General features: G+C 49.0%; 1 protein-coding gene across 1 annotated transcript in view; it reads right to left on the bottom strand.

The window, feature by feature from the left end:
- LOC112236794 (macrophage mannose receptor 1) overlaps positions 1-23,156 on the bottom strand; it is a 96,210-nt gene that overhangs the window by 6,807 nt on the left and 66,247 nt on the right. Inside the window, 7 exon segments of the mRNA XM_042307920.1 lie at positions 13,667-13,832; positions 14,444-14,676; positions 14,824-14,917; positions 15,106-15,141; positions 16,052-16,096; positions 21,239-21,366; positions 22,877-22,985. Of these exon segments, the coding sequence (XP_042163854.1) occupies positions 13,667-13,832; positions 14,444-14,676; positions 14,824-14,917; positions 15,106-15,141; positions 16,052-16,096; positions 21,239-21,366; positions 22,877-22,985 (811 nt within the window).

Genomic DNA, 23,156 nt, shown 5'->3' with positions numbered 1-23,156 from the left:
TAGGTACCTGTCTCACCTGGTGACTACTAACACACTGGGGTAGGTACCTGTCTCACCTGGTGACTACTAAACACTGGGGTAGGTACCTGTCTCACCTGGTGACTACTAACACACTGGGGTAGGTACCTGTCTCACCTGGTGACTACTAACACACTGGGGTAGGTACCTGTCTCACCTGGTGACTACTAACACACTGGGGTAGGTACCTGTCTCACCTGGTGACTACTAACACACTGGGGTAGGTGACCTGTCTCACCTGGGGACTACTAACACACTGGGGTAGGTACCTGTCTCACCTGGTGACTACTAACACACTGGGGTAGGTACCTGTCTCACCTGGTGACTACTAACACACTGGGGTAGGTACCTGTCTCACCTGGGGACTACTAACACACTGGGGTAGGTACCTGTCTCACCTGGGGACTACTAACACACTGGGGTAGGTACCTGTCACCTGGTGACTACTAACACACTGGGGTAGGTACCTGTCTCACCTGGTGACTACAAACACACTGGGGTAGGTACCTGTCTCACCTGGTTGACAACTAACACACTGGGGTAGGTACCTGTCTCACCTGGGGACTACTAACACACTGGGGTAGGTACCTGTCTCACCTGGGGACTACTAACACACTGGGGTAGGTACCTGTCTCACCTGGTGACTACTAACACACTGGGGTAGGTACCTGTCTCACCTGGTGACTACTAACACACTGGGGTAGACTGTCACCTGGTGACTAACACACTGGGGTGACTCACTGGTGACTACAAACACACTGGGGTAGGTACCTGTCTCACCTGGTGACTACTAACACACTGGGGGGTACTGTCTCACCTGGGGACTACTAACACACTGGTGTAGGACCTGTCTCACCTGGGGACTACTAACACACTGGGTAGGTACCTGTCTCACCTGGTGACTACTAACACACTGGGGAGGAGACTGTCTCACCTGGTGACTACTAACACACTGGGGTAGGTACCTGTCTCACCTGGTGACTACTAACACACTGGAGAGGAGACTGTCTCACCTGACCTACTAACACACTGGGGTAGGTACCTGTCTCGCCTGGTGACTACTAACACACTGGGGTAGGTACCTGTCTCACCTGGTGACTACTAACACACTGGGGTAGGTACCTGTCTCACCTGGTGACTACTAACACACTGGGGTAGGTACCTGTCTCACCTGTGACTACTAACACACTGGGGTAGGTACCTGTCTCACCTGGGGACTACTAACACACTGGGGTAGAACGCTGTCTCCCCTGGTGCCTACTAACACACTGGGGTCGGTACCTGTCTCGCCTGGTGAGAACTAACACACTGGGGAAGGAGACTGTCTCACCTGGTGACTACTAACACACTGGGGTAGGTACCTGTCTCACCTGGTGACTACTAACACACTGGGGTAGGTACCTGTCTCACCTGGTGACTACTAACACACTGGGGTAGGTACCTGTCTCACCTGGTGACTACTAACACACTGGGGTAGGTACCTGTCTCACCTGGTGACTACAAACACACTGGGGTAGGTACCTGTCTCACCTGGTGACTACTACACACTGGGGTAGGTACCTGTCTCACCTGGGGACTACTAACACACTGGGGTAGGTACCTGTCTCACCTGGGGACTACTAACACACTGGGGTAGGTACCTGTCTCACCTGGTGACTACTAACACACTGGGGTAGGTACCTGTCTCACCTGGTGACTACTAACACACTGGGGTAGGTACCTGTCTCACCTGGTGACTACTAACACACTGGGGTAGGTACCTGTCTCACCTGGTGACTACTAACACACTGGGGTAGGTACCTGTCTCACCTGGTGACTACTAACACACTGGGGTAGGTACCTGTCTCACCTGGTGACTACTAACACACTGGGGTAGGTACCTGTCTCACCTGGGGACTACTAACACACTGGGGTAGGTACCTGTCTCACCTGGTGACTACTAACACACTGGGGTAGGTACCTGTCTCACCTGGGGACTACTAACACACTGGGGTAGGTACCTGTCTCACCTGGTGACTACTAACACACTGGGGTAGGAGACTGTCTCACCTGGGACTACTAACACACTGGGGTAGGTACCTGTCTCACCTGGGGACTACTAACACACTGGGGTAGGAGACTGTCTCACCTGGTGACTACTAACACACTGGGGTAGGAGACCTGTCTCACCTGGTGACTACTAACACACTGGGGTAGGTACCTGTCTCACCTGGTGACTACTAACACACTGGGGTAGGTACCTGTCACACCTGGGGACTACTAACACACTGGGGTAGGTACCTGTCTCACCTGGTGACTACTAACACACTGGGGTAGGTACCTGTCTCACCTGGGGACTACTAACACACTGGGGTAGGTACCTGTCTCACCTGGGGACTACTAACACACTGGGGTAGGTACCTGTCTCACCTGGTGACTACTAACACACTGGGGTAGGTACCTGTCTCACCTGGTGACTACTAACACACTGGGGTAGGTACCTGTCTCACCTGGGGACTACTAACACACTGGGGTAGGTACCTGTCTCACCTGGTGACTACTAACACACTGGGGTAGGTACCTGTCTCACCTGGTGACTACTAACACACTGGGGTAGGTACCTGTCTCACCTAGGGGGCTACTAACACACTGGGGTGACGCTGTCTCCCTAGCCTAATAACACACTGGGGTCGGTACCTGTCTCACCTGGAGAGAACTAACACACTGGGGAAGGAGACCTGTCTCACCTGGTGCCTGCTAACACACTGGGATAGGTACCTGTCTCACCTGGTGACTACTAACACACTGGGGTAGGTACCTGTCTCACCTGGTGACTACTAACACACTGGGGTAGGTACTGTCTCACCTGGGACTACTAACACACTGGGGTAGGTACCTGTCTCACCTGGTGACTACTAACACACTGGGGTAGGTACCTGTCTCACATGGTGACTACTAACACACTGGGGTAGGTACCTTTCTCACCTGGTGACTACTAACACACTGTGGTAGGAGACTGTCTCACCTGGTGACTACTAACACACTGGAGTAGGAGACTGTCTCACCTGGTGACTACTAACACATTGGGGTAGGTACCTGTCTCACCTGGTGACTACTAACACACTGGGGTAGGTACCTGTCTCACCTTGTGACTACTAACACACTGGGGTAGGTACCTGTCTCACCTAGGGGCTACTAACACACTGGGGTAGAACGCTGTCTCCCCTGGAGCCTACTAACACATTGAGGTCGGTACCTGTCTCACCTGGAGAGAACTAACACAATGGGGAAGGAGACTGTCTCACCTGGTGACTGCTAACACACTGGGCTAGGTACCTGTCTCACCTGGTGACTACTAACACACTGAGGTAGGTATCTGTCTCACCTGGTGACTACTAACACACTGGGGTAGGTACCTGTCTCACCTGGTGACTACTACCACACTGGGGTAGGTACCTGTCTCACCTGGTGACTGCAAACACACTGGGGTAGGTACCTGTCTAACCTGGTGACTAACACACTGGGGTAGGTACCTGTCTCACATGGTGACTACTAACACACTGGGGTAGTTACCTGTCTCACCTGGTGACTACTAACACACTGGGGTAGGTACCTGTCTCACCTGGTGACTACTAACACACTGGGGTAGTTACCTGTCTCACCTGGTGACTACTAACACACTGGGGTAGGTACCTGTCTCACCTGGGGACTACTAACACACTGGGGTAGAAGTCTGTCTCATCTGGTGACTACTTACACACTGGGGTAGGAGACTGTCACACCTGGGGACTACTAACACACTGGGGTAGGTACCTGTCTCACCTGGTGACTACTAACACACTGGGGTAGGAGACCTGTCTCACCTGGGGACTACTAACACACTGGGGTAGGTACCTGTCTCACCTGGTGACTACTAACACACTGGGGTAGGTACCTGTCTCACCTGGGGACTACTAACACACTGGGGTAGGTACCTGTCTCACCTGGTGACTACTAACACACTGGGGTAGGTACCTGTCTCACCTGTTGACTACTAACCCACTGGGGTAGGATACTGTCTCACCTGGTGTCTACAAAAACACTGGGGTAGGTACCTGTCTAACCTGGTGACTAACACACTGGGGTAGGTTCCTGCCTCACCTGGTGACTACTAACACACTGGGGTAGGTACCTGTCTCACCTGTTGACTACTAACACACTGGGGTAGGTACCTGTCTCACCTGTTGACTACTAACACACTGGGGTAGGTTACTGTCTCACCTGGTGACTACAAAAAAACTGGGGTAGGTACCTGTCTCACCTGGTGTCTGCAAAAACACTGGGGTAGGTACCTGTCTCACATGGTGACTACTAACACACTGGGGTAGGTACCTGTCTCACCTGGTGACTACTAACGCACTGGGGTAGGAGACTGTCTCACCTGGGGACTACTAACACACTGGGGTAGGTACATGTCTCGCCTGGGGACAACTAACACACTGGAGTAGGAGACTGTCTCACCTGGTGACTACTAACACACTGGAGTAGGAGACTGTCTCACCTGGGGACAACTATCACACTGGGGTAGGTACCTGTCTCGCCTGGGGACTACTAACACACTGAGGTAGGTACCTGTCTCACCTGGTGACTACTAACACATTGGGGTAGGTACCTGTCTCACCTGGTGACTACTAACACACTGGGGTAGGTACCTGTCTCACCCTGTGACTACTAACACACTGGGGTAGGTACCTGTCTCACCTAGGGGGCTACTAACACACTGGGGTAGAACGCTGTCTCCCCTGGAGCCTAATAACACATTGAGGTCGGTACCTGTCTCGCCTGGAGAGAACTAACACACTGGGGAAGGAGAATGTCTCACCTCGTGCCTGCTAACACACTGGGTAGGTACCTGTCTCACCTGGTGACTACTAACACACTGGGGTAGGTACCTGTCTCACCTGGTGACTACTAACACACTGGGGTAGGAGACTGTCTCACCTGGTGACTACTAACACACTGGGGTAGGTACCTGTCTCACCTGGTGACTACTAACACACTGGGGTAGGTACCTGTCTCACCTGGTGACTACTAACACACTGGGGTAGGAGACTGTCTCACCTGGGGACTACTAACACACTGGGGTAGGTACCTGTCTCACCTGGTGACTACTAACACACTGGGGTAGGTACCTGTCTCACCTGGTGACTACTAACACACTGGGGTAGGTACCTGTCTAACCTGGTGACTAACACACTGGGGTAGGTACCTGTCTCACCTGGTGACTACTAACACACTGGGGTAGGTACCTGTCTCACATGGTGACTACTAACACACTGGGGTAGGTACCTTTCTCACCTGGTGACTACTAACACACTGTGGTAGGAGACTGTCTCACCTGGTGACTAGTAACACACTGGAGTAGGAGACTGTCTCACCTGGGGACTACTAACACACTGGGGTAGGTACATGTCTCGCCTGGGGACAACTAACACACTGGAGTAGGAGACTGTCTCACCTGGTGACTACTAACACACTGGAGTAGGAGACTGTCTCACCTGGGGACTACTAACACACTGGGGTAGAAGTCTGTCTCATCTGGTGACTACTAACACACTGGGGTAGGAGACACTCACACCTGGGGACTATTAACACACTGGGGTAGGTACCTGTCTCACCTGGTGACTACTAACGCACTGGGGTAGGAGACTGTCTCACCTGGGGACTACTAACACACTGGGGTAGGTACATGTCTCGCCTGGGGACAACTAACACACTGGAGTAGGAGACTGTCTCACCTGGTGACTACTAACACACTGGAGTAGGAGACTGTCTCACCTGGGGACAACTATCACACTGGGGTAGGTACCTGTCTCGCCTGGGGACTACTAACACATTGGGGTAGGTACCTGTCTCACCTGGTGACTACTAACACACTGGGGTAGGTACCTGTCTCACCTTGTGACTACTAACACACTGGGGTAGGTACCTGTCTCACCTAGGGGGCTACTAACACACTGGGGTAGAACGCTGTCTCCCCTGGAGCCTACTAACACATTGAGGTCGGTACCTGTCTCGCCTGGAGAACTAACACACTGGGAAGGAGACCTGTCTCACCTCGTGCCTGCTAACACACTGGGATAGGTACCTGTCTCACCTGGTGACTACTAACACACTGTGGTAGGTACCTGTCTCACCTGGTGACTACTAACACACTAGGAGACTGTCTCACCTGGGGACTACTAACACACTGGGGTAGGTACCTGTCTCACCTGGTGTCTACAAAAACACTGGGGTAGGTACCTGTCTCACATGGTGACTACTAACACACTGGGGTAGGTACCTGTCTCACCTGGTGACTACTAACACACTGGGGTAGGAGACTATCTCACCTGGTGACTACTAACACAATGGGGAAGGTGACTGTCTCACCTGGGGACTACTAACACACTGGGGTAGGTACCTGTCTCACCTGGTGACTGCTACCACACTGGGGTAGGTACCTGTCTCACCTGGTGACTACTAACACACTGGGGTAGGTACCTGTCTCACCTGGTGCTACTAACACACAGAACACTGTCTCCCCTGGGGTGAGGTCGGTACCTGTCTCGCCTGGAGAGAACTAACACACTGGGGAAGGAGACTCTCACCTCGTGGCTGGTAACACACTGGGGTAGGTACCTGTCTCACCTGGTGACTACTAACACACTGGGGTAGGTACCTGTCTCACCTGGTGACTACTAACACACTGGGGTAGGTACCTGTCTCACCTGGTGACTACTAACACACTGGGGTAGGTACCTGTCTCACCTGGTGACTGCAAACACCCTGGGGTAGGTACCTGTCTAACCTGGTGACTATCACACTGGGGTAGGTACCTGTCTCACCCGGTGACTACTAACACACTGGGGTAGTTACCTGTCTCACCTGGTGACTACTAACACACTGGGGTAGGTACCTGTCTCACCTGGTGACTACTAACACACTGGGGTAGTTACCTGTCTCACCTGGTGACTACTAACACACTGGGGTAGGTACCTGTCTCACCTGGGGACTACTAACACACTGGGGTAGAAGTCTGTCTCATCTGGTGACTACTTACACACTGGGGTAGGAGACTGTCACACCTGGGGACTACTAACACACTGGGGTAGGTACCTGTCTCACCTGGTGACTACTAACACACTGGGGTAGGAGACTGTCTCACCTGGGGACTACTAACACACTGGGGTAGGTACCTGTCTCACCTGGTGACTACTAACACACTGGGGTAGGAGACTGTCTCACCTGGGGACTACTAACAAACTGGGGTAGGTACCTGTCTCACCTGGTGACTACTAACACACTGGGGTAGGTACCTGTCTCACCTGTTGACTACTAACCCACTGGGGTAGGATACTGTCTCACCTGGTGTCTACAAAAACACTGGGGTAGGTACCTGTCTAACCTGGTGACTAACACACTGGGGTAGGTTCCTGCCTCACCTGGTGACTACTAACACACTGGGGTAGGTACCTGTCTCACCTGTTGACTACTAACACACTGGGGTAGGTACCTGTCTCACCTGTTGACTACTAACACACTGGGGTAGGTTACTGTCTCACCTGGTGACTACAAAAAAACTGGGGTAGGTACCTGTCTCACCTGGTGTCTACAAAAACACTGGGGTAGGTACCTGTCTCACATGGTGACTACTAACACACTGGGGTAGGTACCTGTCTCACCTGGTGACTACTAACGCACTGGGGTAGGAGACTGTCTCACCTGGGGACTACTAACACACTGGGGTAGGTACATGTCTCGCCTGGGGACAACTAACACACTGGAGTAGGAGACTGTCTCACCTGGTGACTGCAAACACCCTGGGGTAGGTACCTGTCTAACCTGGTGACTATCACACTGGGGTAGGTACCTGTCTCACCTGGGGACTACTAACACACTGGGGTAGGTGACTGTCTCACCTGGGGCCTACTAACACACTGGGGTAGGTACCTGTCTCGCCTGGTGACTACCAACACACTGGGGTAAGTACCTGTCTCACCTGGTGACTACTAACACACTGGGGTAGGTACCTGTCTCACCTGGTGACTACTAACACACTGGGGTAGGTACCTGTCTCACCCGGTGACTACTAACACACTGGGGTAGTTACCTGTCTCACCTGGTGACTACTAACACACTGGGGTAGGTACCTGTCTCACCTGGTGACTACTAACACACTGGGGTAGTTACCTGTCTCACCTGGTGACTACTAACACACTGGGGTAGGTACCTGTCTCACCTGGGGACTACTAACACACTGGGGTAGAAGTCTGTCTCATCTGGTGACTACTAACACACTGGGGTAGGAGACTGTCACACCTGGGGACTACTAACACACTGGGGTAGGTACCTGTCTCACCTGGTGACTACTAACACACTGGGGTAGGAGACTGTCTCACCTGGGGACTACTAACACACTGGGGTAGGTACCTGTCTCACCTGGTTACTAACACACTGGGGTAGGAGACTGTCTCACCTGGGGACTACTAACACACTGGGGTAGGTACCTGTCTCACCTGGTGACTACTAACACACTGGGGTAGGTACCTGTCTCACCTGGTGACTACTAACCCACTGGGGTAGGATACTGTCTCACCTGGTGTCTACAAAAACACTGGGGTAGGTACCTGTCTAACCTGGTGACTAACACACTGGGGTAGGTTCCTGCCTCACCTGGTGACTACTAACACACTGGGGTAGGTACCTGTCTCACCTGTTGACTACTAACACACTGGGGTAGGTACCTGTCTCACCTGTTGACTACTAACACACTGGGGTAGGTTACTGTCTCACCTGGTGACTACAAAAAAACTGGGGTAGGTACCTGTCTCACCTGGTGTCTACAAAAACACTGGGGTAGGAGACTATCTCACCTGGTGACTACTAACACAATGGGGAAGGTGACTGTCTCACCTGGGGACTACTAACACACTGGGGTAGGTACCTGTCTCACCTGGTGACTGCTACCACACTGGGGTAGGTACCTGTCTCACCTGGTGATGACTAACACACTGGTGTAGGAGACTGTCTCACCTGGGGACTACTAACACACTGGTGTAGGAGATTGTCTCACCTGGGGACTACTAACACACTGGGGTAGGTACCTGTCAGCTGGTGACTAGTAACACACTGGGGTAGGAGACTCTCACCTGGTGAACTACAAACACACTGGGGTAGGTACCTGTCTCACCTGGTGACTACTAACACACTGGTGTAGGAGACTGTCTCACCTGGGGACTACTAACACACTGGGGTAGGTACCTGTCTCACCTGGTGACTGCTACCACACTGGGGTAGGTACCTGTCTCACCTGGTGATGACTAACACACTGGGGTAGGAGACTGTCAGCTGGTGACTAGTAACACACTGGGGTAGGAGACTCTCACCTGGTGACTACAAACACACTGGGGTAGGTACCTGTCTCACCTGGTGACAACTAACACACTGGTGTAGGAGACTGTCTCACCTGGGGACTACTAACACACTGGTGTAGGAGATTGTCTCACCTGGGGTCTACTAACACACTGGAGTAGGTACCTGTCTCGCCTGGAGACTAATAACACACTGGAGAGGAGACTGTCTCACCTGTTGACCACTAACACACTGGGGTAGGTACCTGTCTCACCTGGTGATGACTAACACACTGGGGTAGGTACCTGTCTCACCTGGGGACAACTATCACACTGGGGTAGGTACCTGTCTCGCCTGGGGACAACTAACACACTGGAGTAGGAGACTGTCTCACCTGGTGACTACTAACACACTGGAGTAGGAGACTGTCTCACCTGGGGACAACTATCACACTGGGGTAGGTACCTGTCTCGCCTGGGGACTACTAACACACTGAGGTAGGTACCTGTCTCACCTGGTGACTACTAACACATTGGGGTAGGTACCTGTCTCACCTGGTGACTACTAACACACTGGGGTAGGTACCTGTCTCACCTTGTGACTACTAACACACTGGGGTAGGTACCTGTCTCACCTAGGGGGCTACTAACACACTGGGGTAGAACGCTGTCTCCCCTGGAGCCTAATAACACATTGAGGTCGGTACCTGTCTCGCCTGGAGAGAACTAACACACTGGGGAAGGAGAATGTCTCACCTCGTGCCTGCTAACACACTGGGATAGGTACCTGTCTCACCTGGTGACTACTAACACACTGTGGTAGGTACCTGTCTCACCTGGTGACTACTAACGCACTGGGGTAGGAGACTGTCTCACCTGGGGACTACTAACACACTGGGGTAGGTACCTGTCTCACCTGGTGACTACTAACACACTGGGGTAGGTACCTGTCTCACCTGGTGACTACAAACACACTGGGGTAGGTACCTGTCTAACCTGGTGACTAACACACTGGGGTAGGTACCTGTCTCACCTGGTGACTACTAACACACTGGGGTAGGTACCTGTCTCACATGGTGACTACTAACACACTGGGGTAGGTACCTGTCTCACCTGGTGACTACTAACACACTGGAGTAGGAGACTGTCTCACCTGGTGACTACTAACACATTGGGGTAGGTACCTGTCTCACCTGGTGACTACTAACACACTGGGGTAGGTACCTGTCTCACCTTGTGACTACTAACACACTGGGGTAGGTACCTGTCTCACCTAGGGGGCTACTAACACACTGGGGTAGAACGCTGTCTCCCCTGGAGCCTACTAACACATTGAGGTCGGTACCTGTCTCGCCTGGAGAGAACTAACACACTGGGGAAGGAGACTGTCTCACCTCGTGGCTGCTAACACACTGGGATAGGTACCTGTCTCACCTGGTGACTACTAACACACTGTGGTAGGTACCTGTCTCACCTGGTGACTATTAACACACTGGGGTAGGTACCTGTCTCACCTGGTGACTACTAACACACTGGGGTAGGTACCTGTCTCACCTGGTGACTGCAAACACCCTGGGGTAGGTACCTGTCTAACCTGGTGACTATCACACTGGGGTAGGTACCTGTCTCACCTGGGGACTACTAACACACTGGGGTAGGTGACTGTCTCACCTGGGGCCTACTAACACACTGGGGTAGGTACCTGTCTCGCCTGGTGACTACCAACACACTGGGGTAAGTACCTGTCTCACCTGGTGACTACTAACACACTGGGGTAGTTACCTGTCTCACCTGGTGACTACTAACACACTGGGGTAGGTACCTGTCTCACCCGGTGACTACTAACACACTGGGGTAGGTACCTGTCTCACCTGGTGACTACTAACACACTGGGGTAGTTACCTGTCTCACCTGGTGACTACTAACACACTGGGGTAGGTACCTGTCTCACCTGGGGACTACTAACACACTGGGGTAGAAGTCTGTCTCATGTGGTGACTACTTACACACTGGGGTAGGAGACTGTCACACCTGGGGACTACTAACACACTGGGGTAGGTACCTGTCTCACCTGGTGACTACTAACACACTGGGGTAGGAGACTGTCTCACCTGGGGACTACTAACACACTGGGGTAGGTACCTGTCTCACCTGGTGACTACTAACACACTGGGGTAGGTACCTGTCTCACCTGGTGACTACAAACACACTGGGGTAGGTACCTGTCTCACCTGGTGACTAACACACTGGGGTAGGTACCTGTCTCACCTGGTGACTACTAACACACTGGGGTAGGTACCTGTCTCACATGGTGACTACTAACACACTGGGGTAGGTACCTTTCTCACCTGGTGACTACTAACACACTGTGGTAGAATACTGTCTCACCTGGTGACTACTAATACACTGGGGTAGGTACCTGTCTCACCTGGGGACTACTAACACACTGGGGTAGGTACCTGTCTCACCTGGTGACTACTAACACACTGGGGTAGGTACCTGTCTCACATGGTGACTACTAACACACTGGGGTAGGTACCTTTCTCACCTGGTGACTACTAACACACTGTGGTAGGAGACTGTCTCACCTGGTGACTACTAACACACTGGAGTAGGAGACTGTCTCACCTGGGGACAATTATCACACTGGGGTAGGTACCTGTCTCGCCTGGGGACTACTAACACACTGAGGTAGGTACCTGTCTCACCTGGTGACTACTAACACATTGGGGTAGGTACCTGTCTCACCTGGTGACTACTAACACACTGGGGTAGGTACCTGTCTCACCTTGTGACTACTAACACACTGGGGTAGGTACCTGTTTCACCTAGGGGGCTACTAACACACTGGGGTAGAACGCTGTCTCCCCTGGAGCCTACTAACACATTGAGGTCGGTACCTGTCTCGCCTGGAGAGAACTAACACACTGGGGAAGGAGACTGTCTCACCTCGTGCCTGCTAACACACTGGGATAGGTACCTGTCTCACCTGGTGACTACTAACACACTGTGGTAGGTACCTGTCTCACCTGGTGACTATTAACACACTGGGGTAGGTACCTGTCTCACCTGGTGACTACTAACACACTGGGGTAGGTACCTGTCTCACCTGGTGACTGCAAACACCCTGGGGTAGGTACCTGTCTAACCTGGTGACTATCACACTGGGGTAGGTACCTGTCTCGCCTGGTGACTACCAACACACTGGGGTAAGTACCTGTCTCACCTGGTGACTACTAACACACTGGGGTAGTTACCTGTCTCACCTGGTGACTACTAACACACTGAGGTAGGTACCTGTCTCACCGGTGACTACTAATACACTGGGGTAGTTACCTGTCTCACCTGGTGACTACTAACACACTGGGGTAGGTACCTGTCTCACCTGGTGACTACTAACACACTGGGGTAGTTACCTGTCTCACCTGGTGACTACTAACACACTGGGGTAGGTACCTGTCTCACCTGGGGACTACTAACACACTGGGGTAGAAGTCTGTCTCATCTGGTGACTACTAACACACTGGGGTAGGAGACACTCACACCTGGGGACTACTAACACACTGGGGTAGGTACCTGTCTCACCTGGTGACTACTAACGCACTGGGGTAGGAGACTGTCTCACCTGGGGACTACTAACACACTGGGGTAGGTACCTGTCTCACCTGGTGACTACTAACACACTGGGGTAGGTACCTGTCTCACCTGGTGACTACAAACACACTGGGGTAGGTACCTTTCTCACCTGGTGACTACTAACACACTGTGGTAGAATACTGTCTCACCTGGTGACTACTAATACACTGGGGTAGGTACCTGTCTCACCTGGGGACTACTAACACACTGGGGTAGAAGTCTGTCTCACCTGGGGACTACTAACACACGGGGTAGGTACATGTCTCACCTGGTGATGACTAACACACTGGGGTAGGAGACTGTCAGCTGGTGACTACTAACACACTGGGGTAAGAGATTGTCAGCTGGTGACTACTAACACACTGAGTTAGGAGACTGTCTCACCTGGTGACTACTAACACACTGGGGTAGGTACCTGTCTCACCTGGTGATGACTAACACACTGGGGTAGGAGACTGTCAGCTGGTGACTACAAACACACTGGGGTAGGTACCTGTCTCACCTGAGAACTACTAACACACTGGGGTAGGTACCTGTCTCACCTGGGGACTACTAACACACTGGGGTACGTACCTGTCTCACCTGGGGACTACTAACTCACTGGAGTAGGAGACTGTCTCACATGGTGACTACTAACACTATGGGGTCAGTGACTGTCTTACCTGGGGACTGCTTACACACACTGGGGTAGGTGTGGTTACAAAGGGCTGTCTTCCATGTGCCTTCCACATCCAGGTAGACACAGGGCCGGTCTCTGCTGGGCTCGTCTTGGGCCCACTGGTCCATGCTCAAGGGCCAACCATCCATCCACCTGAAGTAGCCTTGCGTCTGAAAAAACAAACCACTACAGCTGTAAGTCAGTTGGTAGAGCCTGGCGCTCCCAACGTCACTCTCATGGGCCTTTCCTGACAATCTGAACTCCATGTTATATTACAGTACACTAGCCTTTCCTGACGATCTGAACTCCATGTTATATTACAGTACACTAGCCTTTCCTGACAATCTGAACACAGTTTTGCGGTGCTGTAGACGACCCTGTGGTTGAAACCCACCCGTATCCCCTACAGCAGTCCCGTGACTTCTTCCCGTTCACCCAACACATTCCAAGGCCATCTGGATCCTATAGATAACCATTAACTTCTATCAAATGTATCAAATGTATTTATAAAGCCCTTCTTAGATCAGATGATGTCACACAGCGCTGTACAGAAACCCAGCCTAAAACCCCAAACAGGAAGCAATGCAGGTGTAGAAGCACCTTGTTACTTCTGATGTACCAACCGTTCTCTATCACCCCTCAGATACTATAGTATTACTTATGATCCATCATGTCTCGAGTATAGAAATGTTCAAAGTTTCACCCAGAATCCAACAATACCAATAACCTGCCTGTTCTGATGAGGAGTCCGTTGCACCTGAAGAGACAGCTAGTTCTGTACCTCATTCCTATTGAGTCCAATCCACAGTGGTGTCTGCAGCTTCAGAGCCTGCAGGTCCAGGTAGGCTGCTGACAGTTCATCCAGGGTGCTAGCCAGCTGGCCCTCCTCAGCCTCACACTGCATCCGGGCTTCGGGCCATGTCCTGTTCTGGGGCAGCACCTTGTAGGAGTCATTGGCCAGCTTCACCCAGCCTCTAGGTAACACAGTCGGTGTCGGGACTGGGATGCCTGAGTCTAGGAGGGCAGAGCAACACTTAGTCACATTACAAATCACAGGGCTGAGGATGGAGACACAAAGGAGGAGGAAGAAGAGGATGAAGAGTAGGAGAGAGAAAGAAGAAGAGAGAGAGAGAAGAGGAGGAGGCGAATGTCTTTTCTCACCAACTTTACGCTGACAGATGAAGCCGTGTGTGTCGTTGCAGGACCTGATTTCCCATTTTCCCAAGATGGAGGAGGAACTGGCCATCACAATACACTGTGCGACAAAGATGATCAACATCGACAACATTCACAGTCACAGACTTAATTCCCTCATATAGTAGAGCTTTGAGCAAAATGTAAGTCTAGCACTTTAAATAATACATTATTAATATGTTATTATATCCGATTTATTGTGTGTAATTCTCATTTTGAATGGTGATAGTTTGTTTAAATGGATCTTACCCGACTAGCCTCAGAGGAAAGCATATCCATGTACAACTACAATTAGAAAACAAAATGGTATACGTTAGTGGTATTTATTAAGAAATTGTTCTAGAATAAACGATAGGGATTTAGTCAATGTGTTTCAGTATAATATGTAAACGATGGGGATTTAGTCAATATGTTTCAGTATAATATGTAAACGATAGGGATTTAGTCAATGTGTTTCAGTATAATATGTAAACGATGGGGATTTAGTCAATGTGTTTCAGTATAATATGTAAACGATGGGGATTTAGTCAATGTGTTTCAGCATAATATGTAAACGATGGGGATTTAGTCAATGTGTTTCAGTATAATATGTAAACGATGGGGATTTAGTCAATGTGTTTCAGTATAATATGTAAACGATAGGGATTTAGTCAATGTGTTTCAGTATAATATGTAAACGATGGGGATTTAGTCAATGTGTTTCAGTATAATATGTAAACGATGGGGATTTAGTCAATGTGTTTCAGTATAATATGTAAACGATGGGGATTTAGTCAATGTGTTTCAGTATAATATGTATTTAAACATATGTACAGTAGGCCTGTCGGTGGGTGTGTGTGGATATATGTGTTTGTGTATAAATGTGTGTCTACAAAATGTTTAGTATACCACCAAGTATGAACTCTGGGTTGTTTCCACCAAGTATGACCTCTGGGGTGTTTCCACCAAGTATGACCTCTGGGGTGTTTCCACCAAGTATGACCTCTGGGGTGTGAAGACCTCCATAATATATACATTGTTTCGCTTTGAATATGTGGAATAGGTTTGTGTAGATCTGTCAGAAAAAAACATTTTCTTTCCTTTTTTACTTCATTTTAAGGCAGCAAAATGTGAAGACTTTGCAAAGCGTGTGTAGACGTTCACTAGGTCCTGTGTGTGTGTGTCTGTGTTTACTTAAAGTTTGAAGGGACTTTACCTGACCATGGTAATGCCATCGCGATGGCAACATTTTCGACAGTCTCTACAATTGAGAAACAAAATATTATATATTAGGGGAATTTATTAAGAAACATTATTGGTTTAGGGATAAAATTAGCAAATGAAACTCAAAGTAAACTAACACATCATGTCCAGTGTGCCACACAGTGTTCCAGGCTGTAATGTATGTGTATATTATGTCAAATGTTACCTCAATTTTCACCACTGAGCAAATTTAAGGTCTGCTGAGCCCAAACTTGAAAGTTTTGAAAATTCTGTGCAACGTCCAGCGCACATTTACTGTGAACACTGAGGCTGTACTTACTGTAAGTTATAGTTTTACTGTGAAAACTGACGCTGTACCTGCTTTAAGTTGCAGTTTTACTGTGAACACTGAGGCTGTACCTGCTTTAACTTACAGTTTTACTGTGAACACTGAGGCAGTACCTGCTGTAAGTTATAGTTTTAACAGTGGACGAGTAGGCCACTGTGGCTATTTGATCATAATGTAGGCCTACCAGACAGGCCTACCATCAAAAACAATGGAGAAAATGCATCCCATAAAATTTAACATGGAAATAGATGTTCTATCATTCAGTCTACAGTAGCAGCCAATGTGTGGTGTTCAATATAGGCCAACATTCCATGAGACTTATGAAAAACACATGCAGGGCTTGACATGAACCTGTTTATCTACTTGTCCTTCAGACAAGAAGGTGACTGAATGTGTTGTTTGATGCAAGAAACCACTTTTAGAAAATTAAAATTCATTATTATTCCCGTACAATTATTACATAGAATCAGACAAATTATGCAACGCTTAGCTTATTCAAGCCGGTCTGAAAATACAACACCGTCCCTTTAAAACATAAACAATTTCTGGCTTTTCAAAGATGGCTAGAAATGCACACTTTGTAGTTTTGTAAGAAGCCACGACTCCCCAATAGTTTTTTAAATGTTATTTCACCTTTATTTAACCAGGTAGGCCAGTTGAGAACAAGTTCTCATTTACAACTGTGACCTGGCCAAGATAAAGCAAAGCAGTGTGACCAAAAACACAGAGTTACACATGGGATAAGCAATCGTACAGTCAATATCACAATAGAAAAAATTGTATACAATGTGTGCAAATGAAGTAAGGAGGTAAGGCAATAAATAGGCCAATAGTGGCATCGTAATTACAATTTAGCAATTCACTCTGAAGTGAAAACTGAGCAGATGATGATGTGCAAGTAGAGATGCTCGTGTGCAAAAGAGCAGAAAAGTAAATAAAAACAGTACGCTAGGTAGTTGTCACGGCCGTCGTCGGAATGAGACCAAGGTGCAGCGTTTTGAGTGTACATTTTATTTTATTTTGTCAAATGTCGCCAACGAAACAAGGATACAAGGAAATGACCGTGAAGCTTACAAGGGCTATAGTGCCCCTAACAAAGATAACTTCCCACAATGACAAAAGGGAAAAGGCTGCCGTCGCTGGAGGCTCCTGCCTGAAGGCCATCGCTGGAGGCTCTGGACTGGAGACCGTCGTTGGAGGCTTCTTGCCATGGATCATCACAGGAGGCTTCATGCCATGGATCATCACTGGAGGCTTCGTACCATGGATCATCACTGGAGGCTTCGTACCATGGATCATCACTGGAGGCTTCGTACCATGGATCATCACTGGAGGCTTCGTACCATGGATCATCACTGGAGGCTTCGTACCATGGATCATCACTGGAGGCTTCGTACCATGGATCATCACTGGAGGGTACCATGGATCATCACTGGAGGCTTCGTATCATGGATCATCACTGGAGGCGTCTGGCCATGGATCATCACTGGAGGCTTCGTACCATGGATCATCACTGGAGGCTTCGTACCATGGATCATCACTGGAGGCTTCGTACCATGGATCATCACTGGAGGCTTCGTACCATGGATCATCACTGGAGGCTTCGTACCATGGATCATCGCTGGAGGCTCTGGACTGGAGACCGTCGTTGGAGGCTTCATGCCATGGATCATCACTGGAGGCTTCTTGCCATGGATCATCACAGGAGGCTTCATGCCATGGATCATCACTGGAGGCTTCGTACCATGGATCATCACTGGAGGCGTCTGGCCATGGATCATCACTGGAGGCGTCTGGCCATGGATCATCACTGGAGGCTTCGTACCATGGATCATCACTGGAGGCGTCTGGCCATGGATCATCACTGGAGGCTTCTTGCCATGGATCATCACTGGAGTGAGGAGACGTATGGGCAACCTGGTGCATGGAGCTACCACAGGGCTCACCCGGCTGGGGAGACATACAGGAGGCCTGGTTCTGGGAGCAGGCACAGGACTCACAGGCTGGGGAGACATACAGGAGGCCTGGTTCTGGGAGCAGGCATAGGACTCACAGGCTGGGGAGACATACAGGAGGCCTGGTTCTGGGAGCAGGCATAGGACTCACAGGCTGGGGAGACATACAGGAGGCCTGGTTCTGGGAGCAGGCATAGGACTCACCAGGCTGGGGAGACTTACTGGAGGCCTGGTTCTGGGAGCAGGCATAGGACTCACCAGGCTGGGGAGACATACAGGAGGCCTGGTTCTGGGAGCAGGCATAGGACTCACCAGGCTGGGGAGACTTACTGGAGGCCTGGTTCTTGGCGGAGGCACCGGATACACCGTGGAGGCGCACTGGAGGTCTCGAGCGTAGAGCCTGCACAATCCGTCCTGGCTGGATGGTGACTTTGGCCCGGCACGTGCGGGGAGCTGGAATTTCTTTCGGGCTGCCTCTCGGGCTTCCGTGCTAGCCTTGACTCCTGGTATCGTTGTTGTTCCTCCCTTGCTACTTCCGCCTGTTTCCATGGCAGGGTCTTGTCCCCTGCCATAACCTGCTCCCATGTCCAAGATGTCCTCCACTCTCTCTTCTCCCGGGCCCAGGATTCCTGCTCCTCCTGGCCATGCTGCTTGGTCCATTGGTGTCACGGCCGTCGTCGGAATGAGACCAAGGTGCAGCATTGTGAGCGTACATTTTTTATTTTGTAAAATGTCGCCAATAAAACAACAAAACAAGGAAACGACCTTGAAGCTTACAAGGGCTATAGTGCCCCTAACAATGATAACTTCCCACAATGACAAAAGGGAAAAGGCTGCTTAAGTATGATTCCCAATCAGAGACAACGATAGACAGCTGTCCCTGATAGAGAACCATACCAGGCCTAAACATAGAAATACAAAACATAGAAAACAGAACATAGAATGCAGAACATAGAATGCCCACCCAGATCACACCCTGACCAAACCAAATATAGACATAAAACGGCTCTCTAAGGTCAGGGCGTGACAATGGGGATGATGTAGGTAGATTGGGTGGGCTATTTACAGATGGGCTGTGTACAGCTGCAGCGATCGGTAAGCTGCTCTGAATGCTGACTCTTAAAGTTAGTGAGAGAAATATGTCTCCAACTTCAGTGATTTTTGCAGTTCGTTCCAGTCATTGGCAGCAGAGAACTGGAAGGAAAGGCGGCCAAATGGGTGTTGGCTTTGGGGATGACCAGTGAGATACTGTATACCTGCTGGAGCGTGTGCTACGGGTGGGTGTTGCTATGGTGACCAGTGAGCTGAGATAAGGCAGAGCTTTACCTAGCAAAGACTTATAGATGACCTGGAGCCAGTGTGTTTGGCGACGAATATGAAGCGAGGACCAGCCAACGAGAGCATACAGGTCACAGTAGTGGGTAGTGTATGGGGCTTTGGTGACAAAACAGATGGCACTGTGATAGACTGCATCCAATTTGCTGAGTAGAGTGTTGGAGGCTAATTTGTAAATGACATCACCGAAGTCAAGGATTGGTAGCATAGTTAGTTTTACGAGGGTGTGTTTGGCAGCATGAGTAAAGGATGTTTTGTTGCGAAATAGGAAGCCAATTCTAGATTTAACTTTGGATTGGAGATGCTTAATGTGATTCTGGAAGGAGAGTTTCAGTCTAACCAGACACCTAAGAATTTATAGTTGGCCACATATTCTAAGTCAGAACCATACAGAGTAGTGATGCTAGTCGGGCGGGCAAGTGCGGGCAGCGATCGGTTGAAGTGCATGCATTTCGTTTTACTAGCGTTTAAGAGCAGTTGGAGGCCACTGCAGTAGTGTTGTCTGGCATTGAAGCTTGTTTGGAGGTTTGTTAACAGAGTGTCCAACGAAGGGCCAGAGGTATACAGAACAGTGTTGTCTGCGTAGAGGTGGGTCAAAGATTCACCAGCAGCAAGAGCGACGTCATTGATGCATACAGAGAAAAGAGTCGGTCCGAGAATTGCACCCTGTGGCACCCCCATAGAGACTGCCAGAGGTCCGGACAACAGGCCCTCCGATTTGACACACTGAACTCTATCTGAGAAGAAGTTGGTGAACCAGGTGAGGCAGTCATTTGAGAAACCAAGGCTGTTGTCTGCCGATAAGAATGTGGTTATTGACAGAGTCGAAAGCCTTGACCAGTTCGATGAAGACTGCTGCACAGTATTGTCTCTTAGCAATAGCGGTTATGATATCGTTAAGGACCTTGAGCGTGGCTGATGTGCACCCGTGACCAGTTTGGAAACCTGATTGTATAGCGGAGAAGGTATGGCTCTTTCAGAACATCAGCTGGGTGGAAGAGGGGGGCTTGGGCAACTTGCTGCAGTGGGTGTTGAGATGTTGGCCGGGGTAGGGGAAAAGCATGGTCAGCCATAGAGAAATACTTATTAAAATTGTTGACTAAAAATTGTTGACTAGGAAGTAGCTATAACTGGGCTAATAACTAGCTAACTAGCAAAATATACACAGGTGGCAACAAGTAGCTCTCACTTTGATCTCAGAACAAGAGCATCTACAACGGCCCTCATACTAAGTCTTGCACAGTTAGTTTGCATACTAAGTCTTGCACAGTTAGTTTTGTGTCGGTATGTTACATAAAAATGGTCTAACATTGTGTTGATTCGATCCCAATTCCCACAGTAGAGCTTAACATTGTTAACTGAAGGGGAAAACTAGAGAAAGGTGAGTGAAGGTCAATCTCGTGCTTCTCTGCAGTTTAGGCGGGAACATTGATGATGTCTTATGTTTTGTTTATGTTTAAATGTCTGCTTGGCCGTCATGTCTACGACCAGCTGTGGTATATTGGCCATGGAAAACAACCCTCGGCCCTCATTGCTGAGGTAAATATGTGTACATGCGTACCTTAATGAAATCCAAGTTTAAGTATTTGACTGCCTGGCCATCGGTCCAGACAAACGCGTCCCGGTTTAAGTTACTCAGTCCAATCCACAGGTCAGTAACACCAGAAGTCATCTGGGTTGTCAGAAACACTGCAAACATAGAGATAGAAAGAGGACTCATCTTTATATCTGTGTCATTATAGAGTCTGTGACAGCATGGGTAGCTCCATAGAGATAGATAGAGGACTCATCCTTATATCTGTGTCATTATAGAGTCTGTGACAGCATGGGTAGCTCCATAGAGATAGATAGAGGACTCATCCTTATATCTGTTCCATTATAGCATCTGTGACAGCATGGGTAGCTCCATAGAGATAGATTGAGGACTCATCCTTATATCTGTTCCATTATAGCATCTGTGACAGCATGGGCAGCTCCATTGAGGCTGCAACCCATAGGACTCCCCACCCAGTTGACTACTTAAAAATGGTGGATGATGGCAATGTCTAATAACAATGGTAATGTCAAAGATAAAATGGGTTATATCCATGATGAGTCCTCTGTCTCTATGGGCAGCGCAATGAAGGGTTATCTCCATTTTAAAGTGGTACATTTTCTTCTTCATTGACAAACCATAGGTAACCAAATTTGATGAAGACAATGCTCCAATCATTGGCTGATTTCTCTAAACCCATAGAAATCCCCACCCAGTTGACTACTTTAAAATGGTGGAGTCCCTCAATCCATCTATTGCTACAACCCACAGGAGAGAGTGTTGGTCAGGATAGAACAGGATGGATCATCACTGACTGACTGACATGTGGCTGATGGTACTGTCATTTCCATCTGTAAAACAAGATGCTACTGACACTAATAGTAGCATCCATGGGATGTTTATGTGCATGACTGTCTGTAAAATGTCAGTTGATCAGCTGTTCAGTTTAGGGTCAGTGGCGTTGTCTGTGGGTGTTAAATACCTGCCTGTCTAAGAGAAGATGCCCGTTCATTCTGTATATATATATATATTTTGCAGTGGTGTAAAGTATTTTACTCCATACATTTTTCATGGCACTCTAAAGTACTTGTTACATAAGTCATTTTAAATTATTTATACTTATACTTTTGATACTTAAGTATATTTCAAAAAAACAAATACTTTTAGACTTTTACTCAAGTAGTATTTTACTGGGTGACTTTTACTCAAGTAGTATTTTACTGGGTGACTTTTACTCAAGTAGTATTTTACTGGGTGACTTTTACTCAAGTAGTATTTTACTGGGTGACTTTTACTCAAGTAATATTTTACTGGGTGACTTTTACTCAAGTAGTATTTTACTGGGTGACTTTTACTCAAGTAGTATTTTACTGGGTGACTTTTACTCAAGTAGTATTTTACTGGGTGACTTTTACTCAAGTAGTATTTTACTGGGTGACTTTGAATTTTACTTGAGTCATTTTCTATTAACGCATCTTTACTTTTACTCACGTATAAAAATAGGGTACTTCTTCCACCACTGATTTGTTTTTAAAGTATGTTGTATGTTTTAGGATCAATAGAGGTGATAGGTAGGAGAAAGAGCTATGGTCTTACATGTACTCCAGAGGGACGGTCTTAGACCGCCACAGACGAGGGGTCATTTACAGGTTAAAATAATCTCACCTTGCTCCCGCCTACTGGCGATGGACGCCAGGTTAGCTCCTATGGATTGGCAGTACGATCTGGCCTCGAGCCAGGTACAAGGCACCCGGTATCCAATCAATTTGTAGCACTATAATCAAATCAATAAGCAATAAATCAAGTTGATTGATTATAGGCAAACACTTTGAGTTAGACTTCCATTCTCAAAGCCTGTTGTAAAACTGTATCGTCTGTTTTCATGTGAAAGACATTCAACATATTATTATTACATAATCATTATTTTAACACTCTTCCTGTGTAA

Source organism: Oncorhynchus tshawytscha, linkage group LG28 (genome assembly GCF_018296145.1).
Source record: "Oncorhynchus tshawytscha isolate Ot180627B linkage group LG28, Otsh_v2.0, whole genome shotgun sequence".
In the NCBI taxonomy this organism is placed as follows: domain Eukaryota; kingdom Metazoa; phylum Chordata; class Actinopteri; order Salmoniformes; family Salmonidae; genus Oncorhynchus; species Oncorhynchus tshawytscha.
Note: the sequence above shows the minus strand (reverse complement) of the source record. Positions and strands in the feature narration are given on the sequence as shown.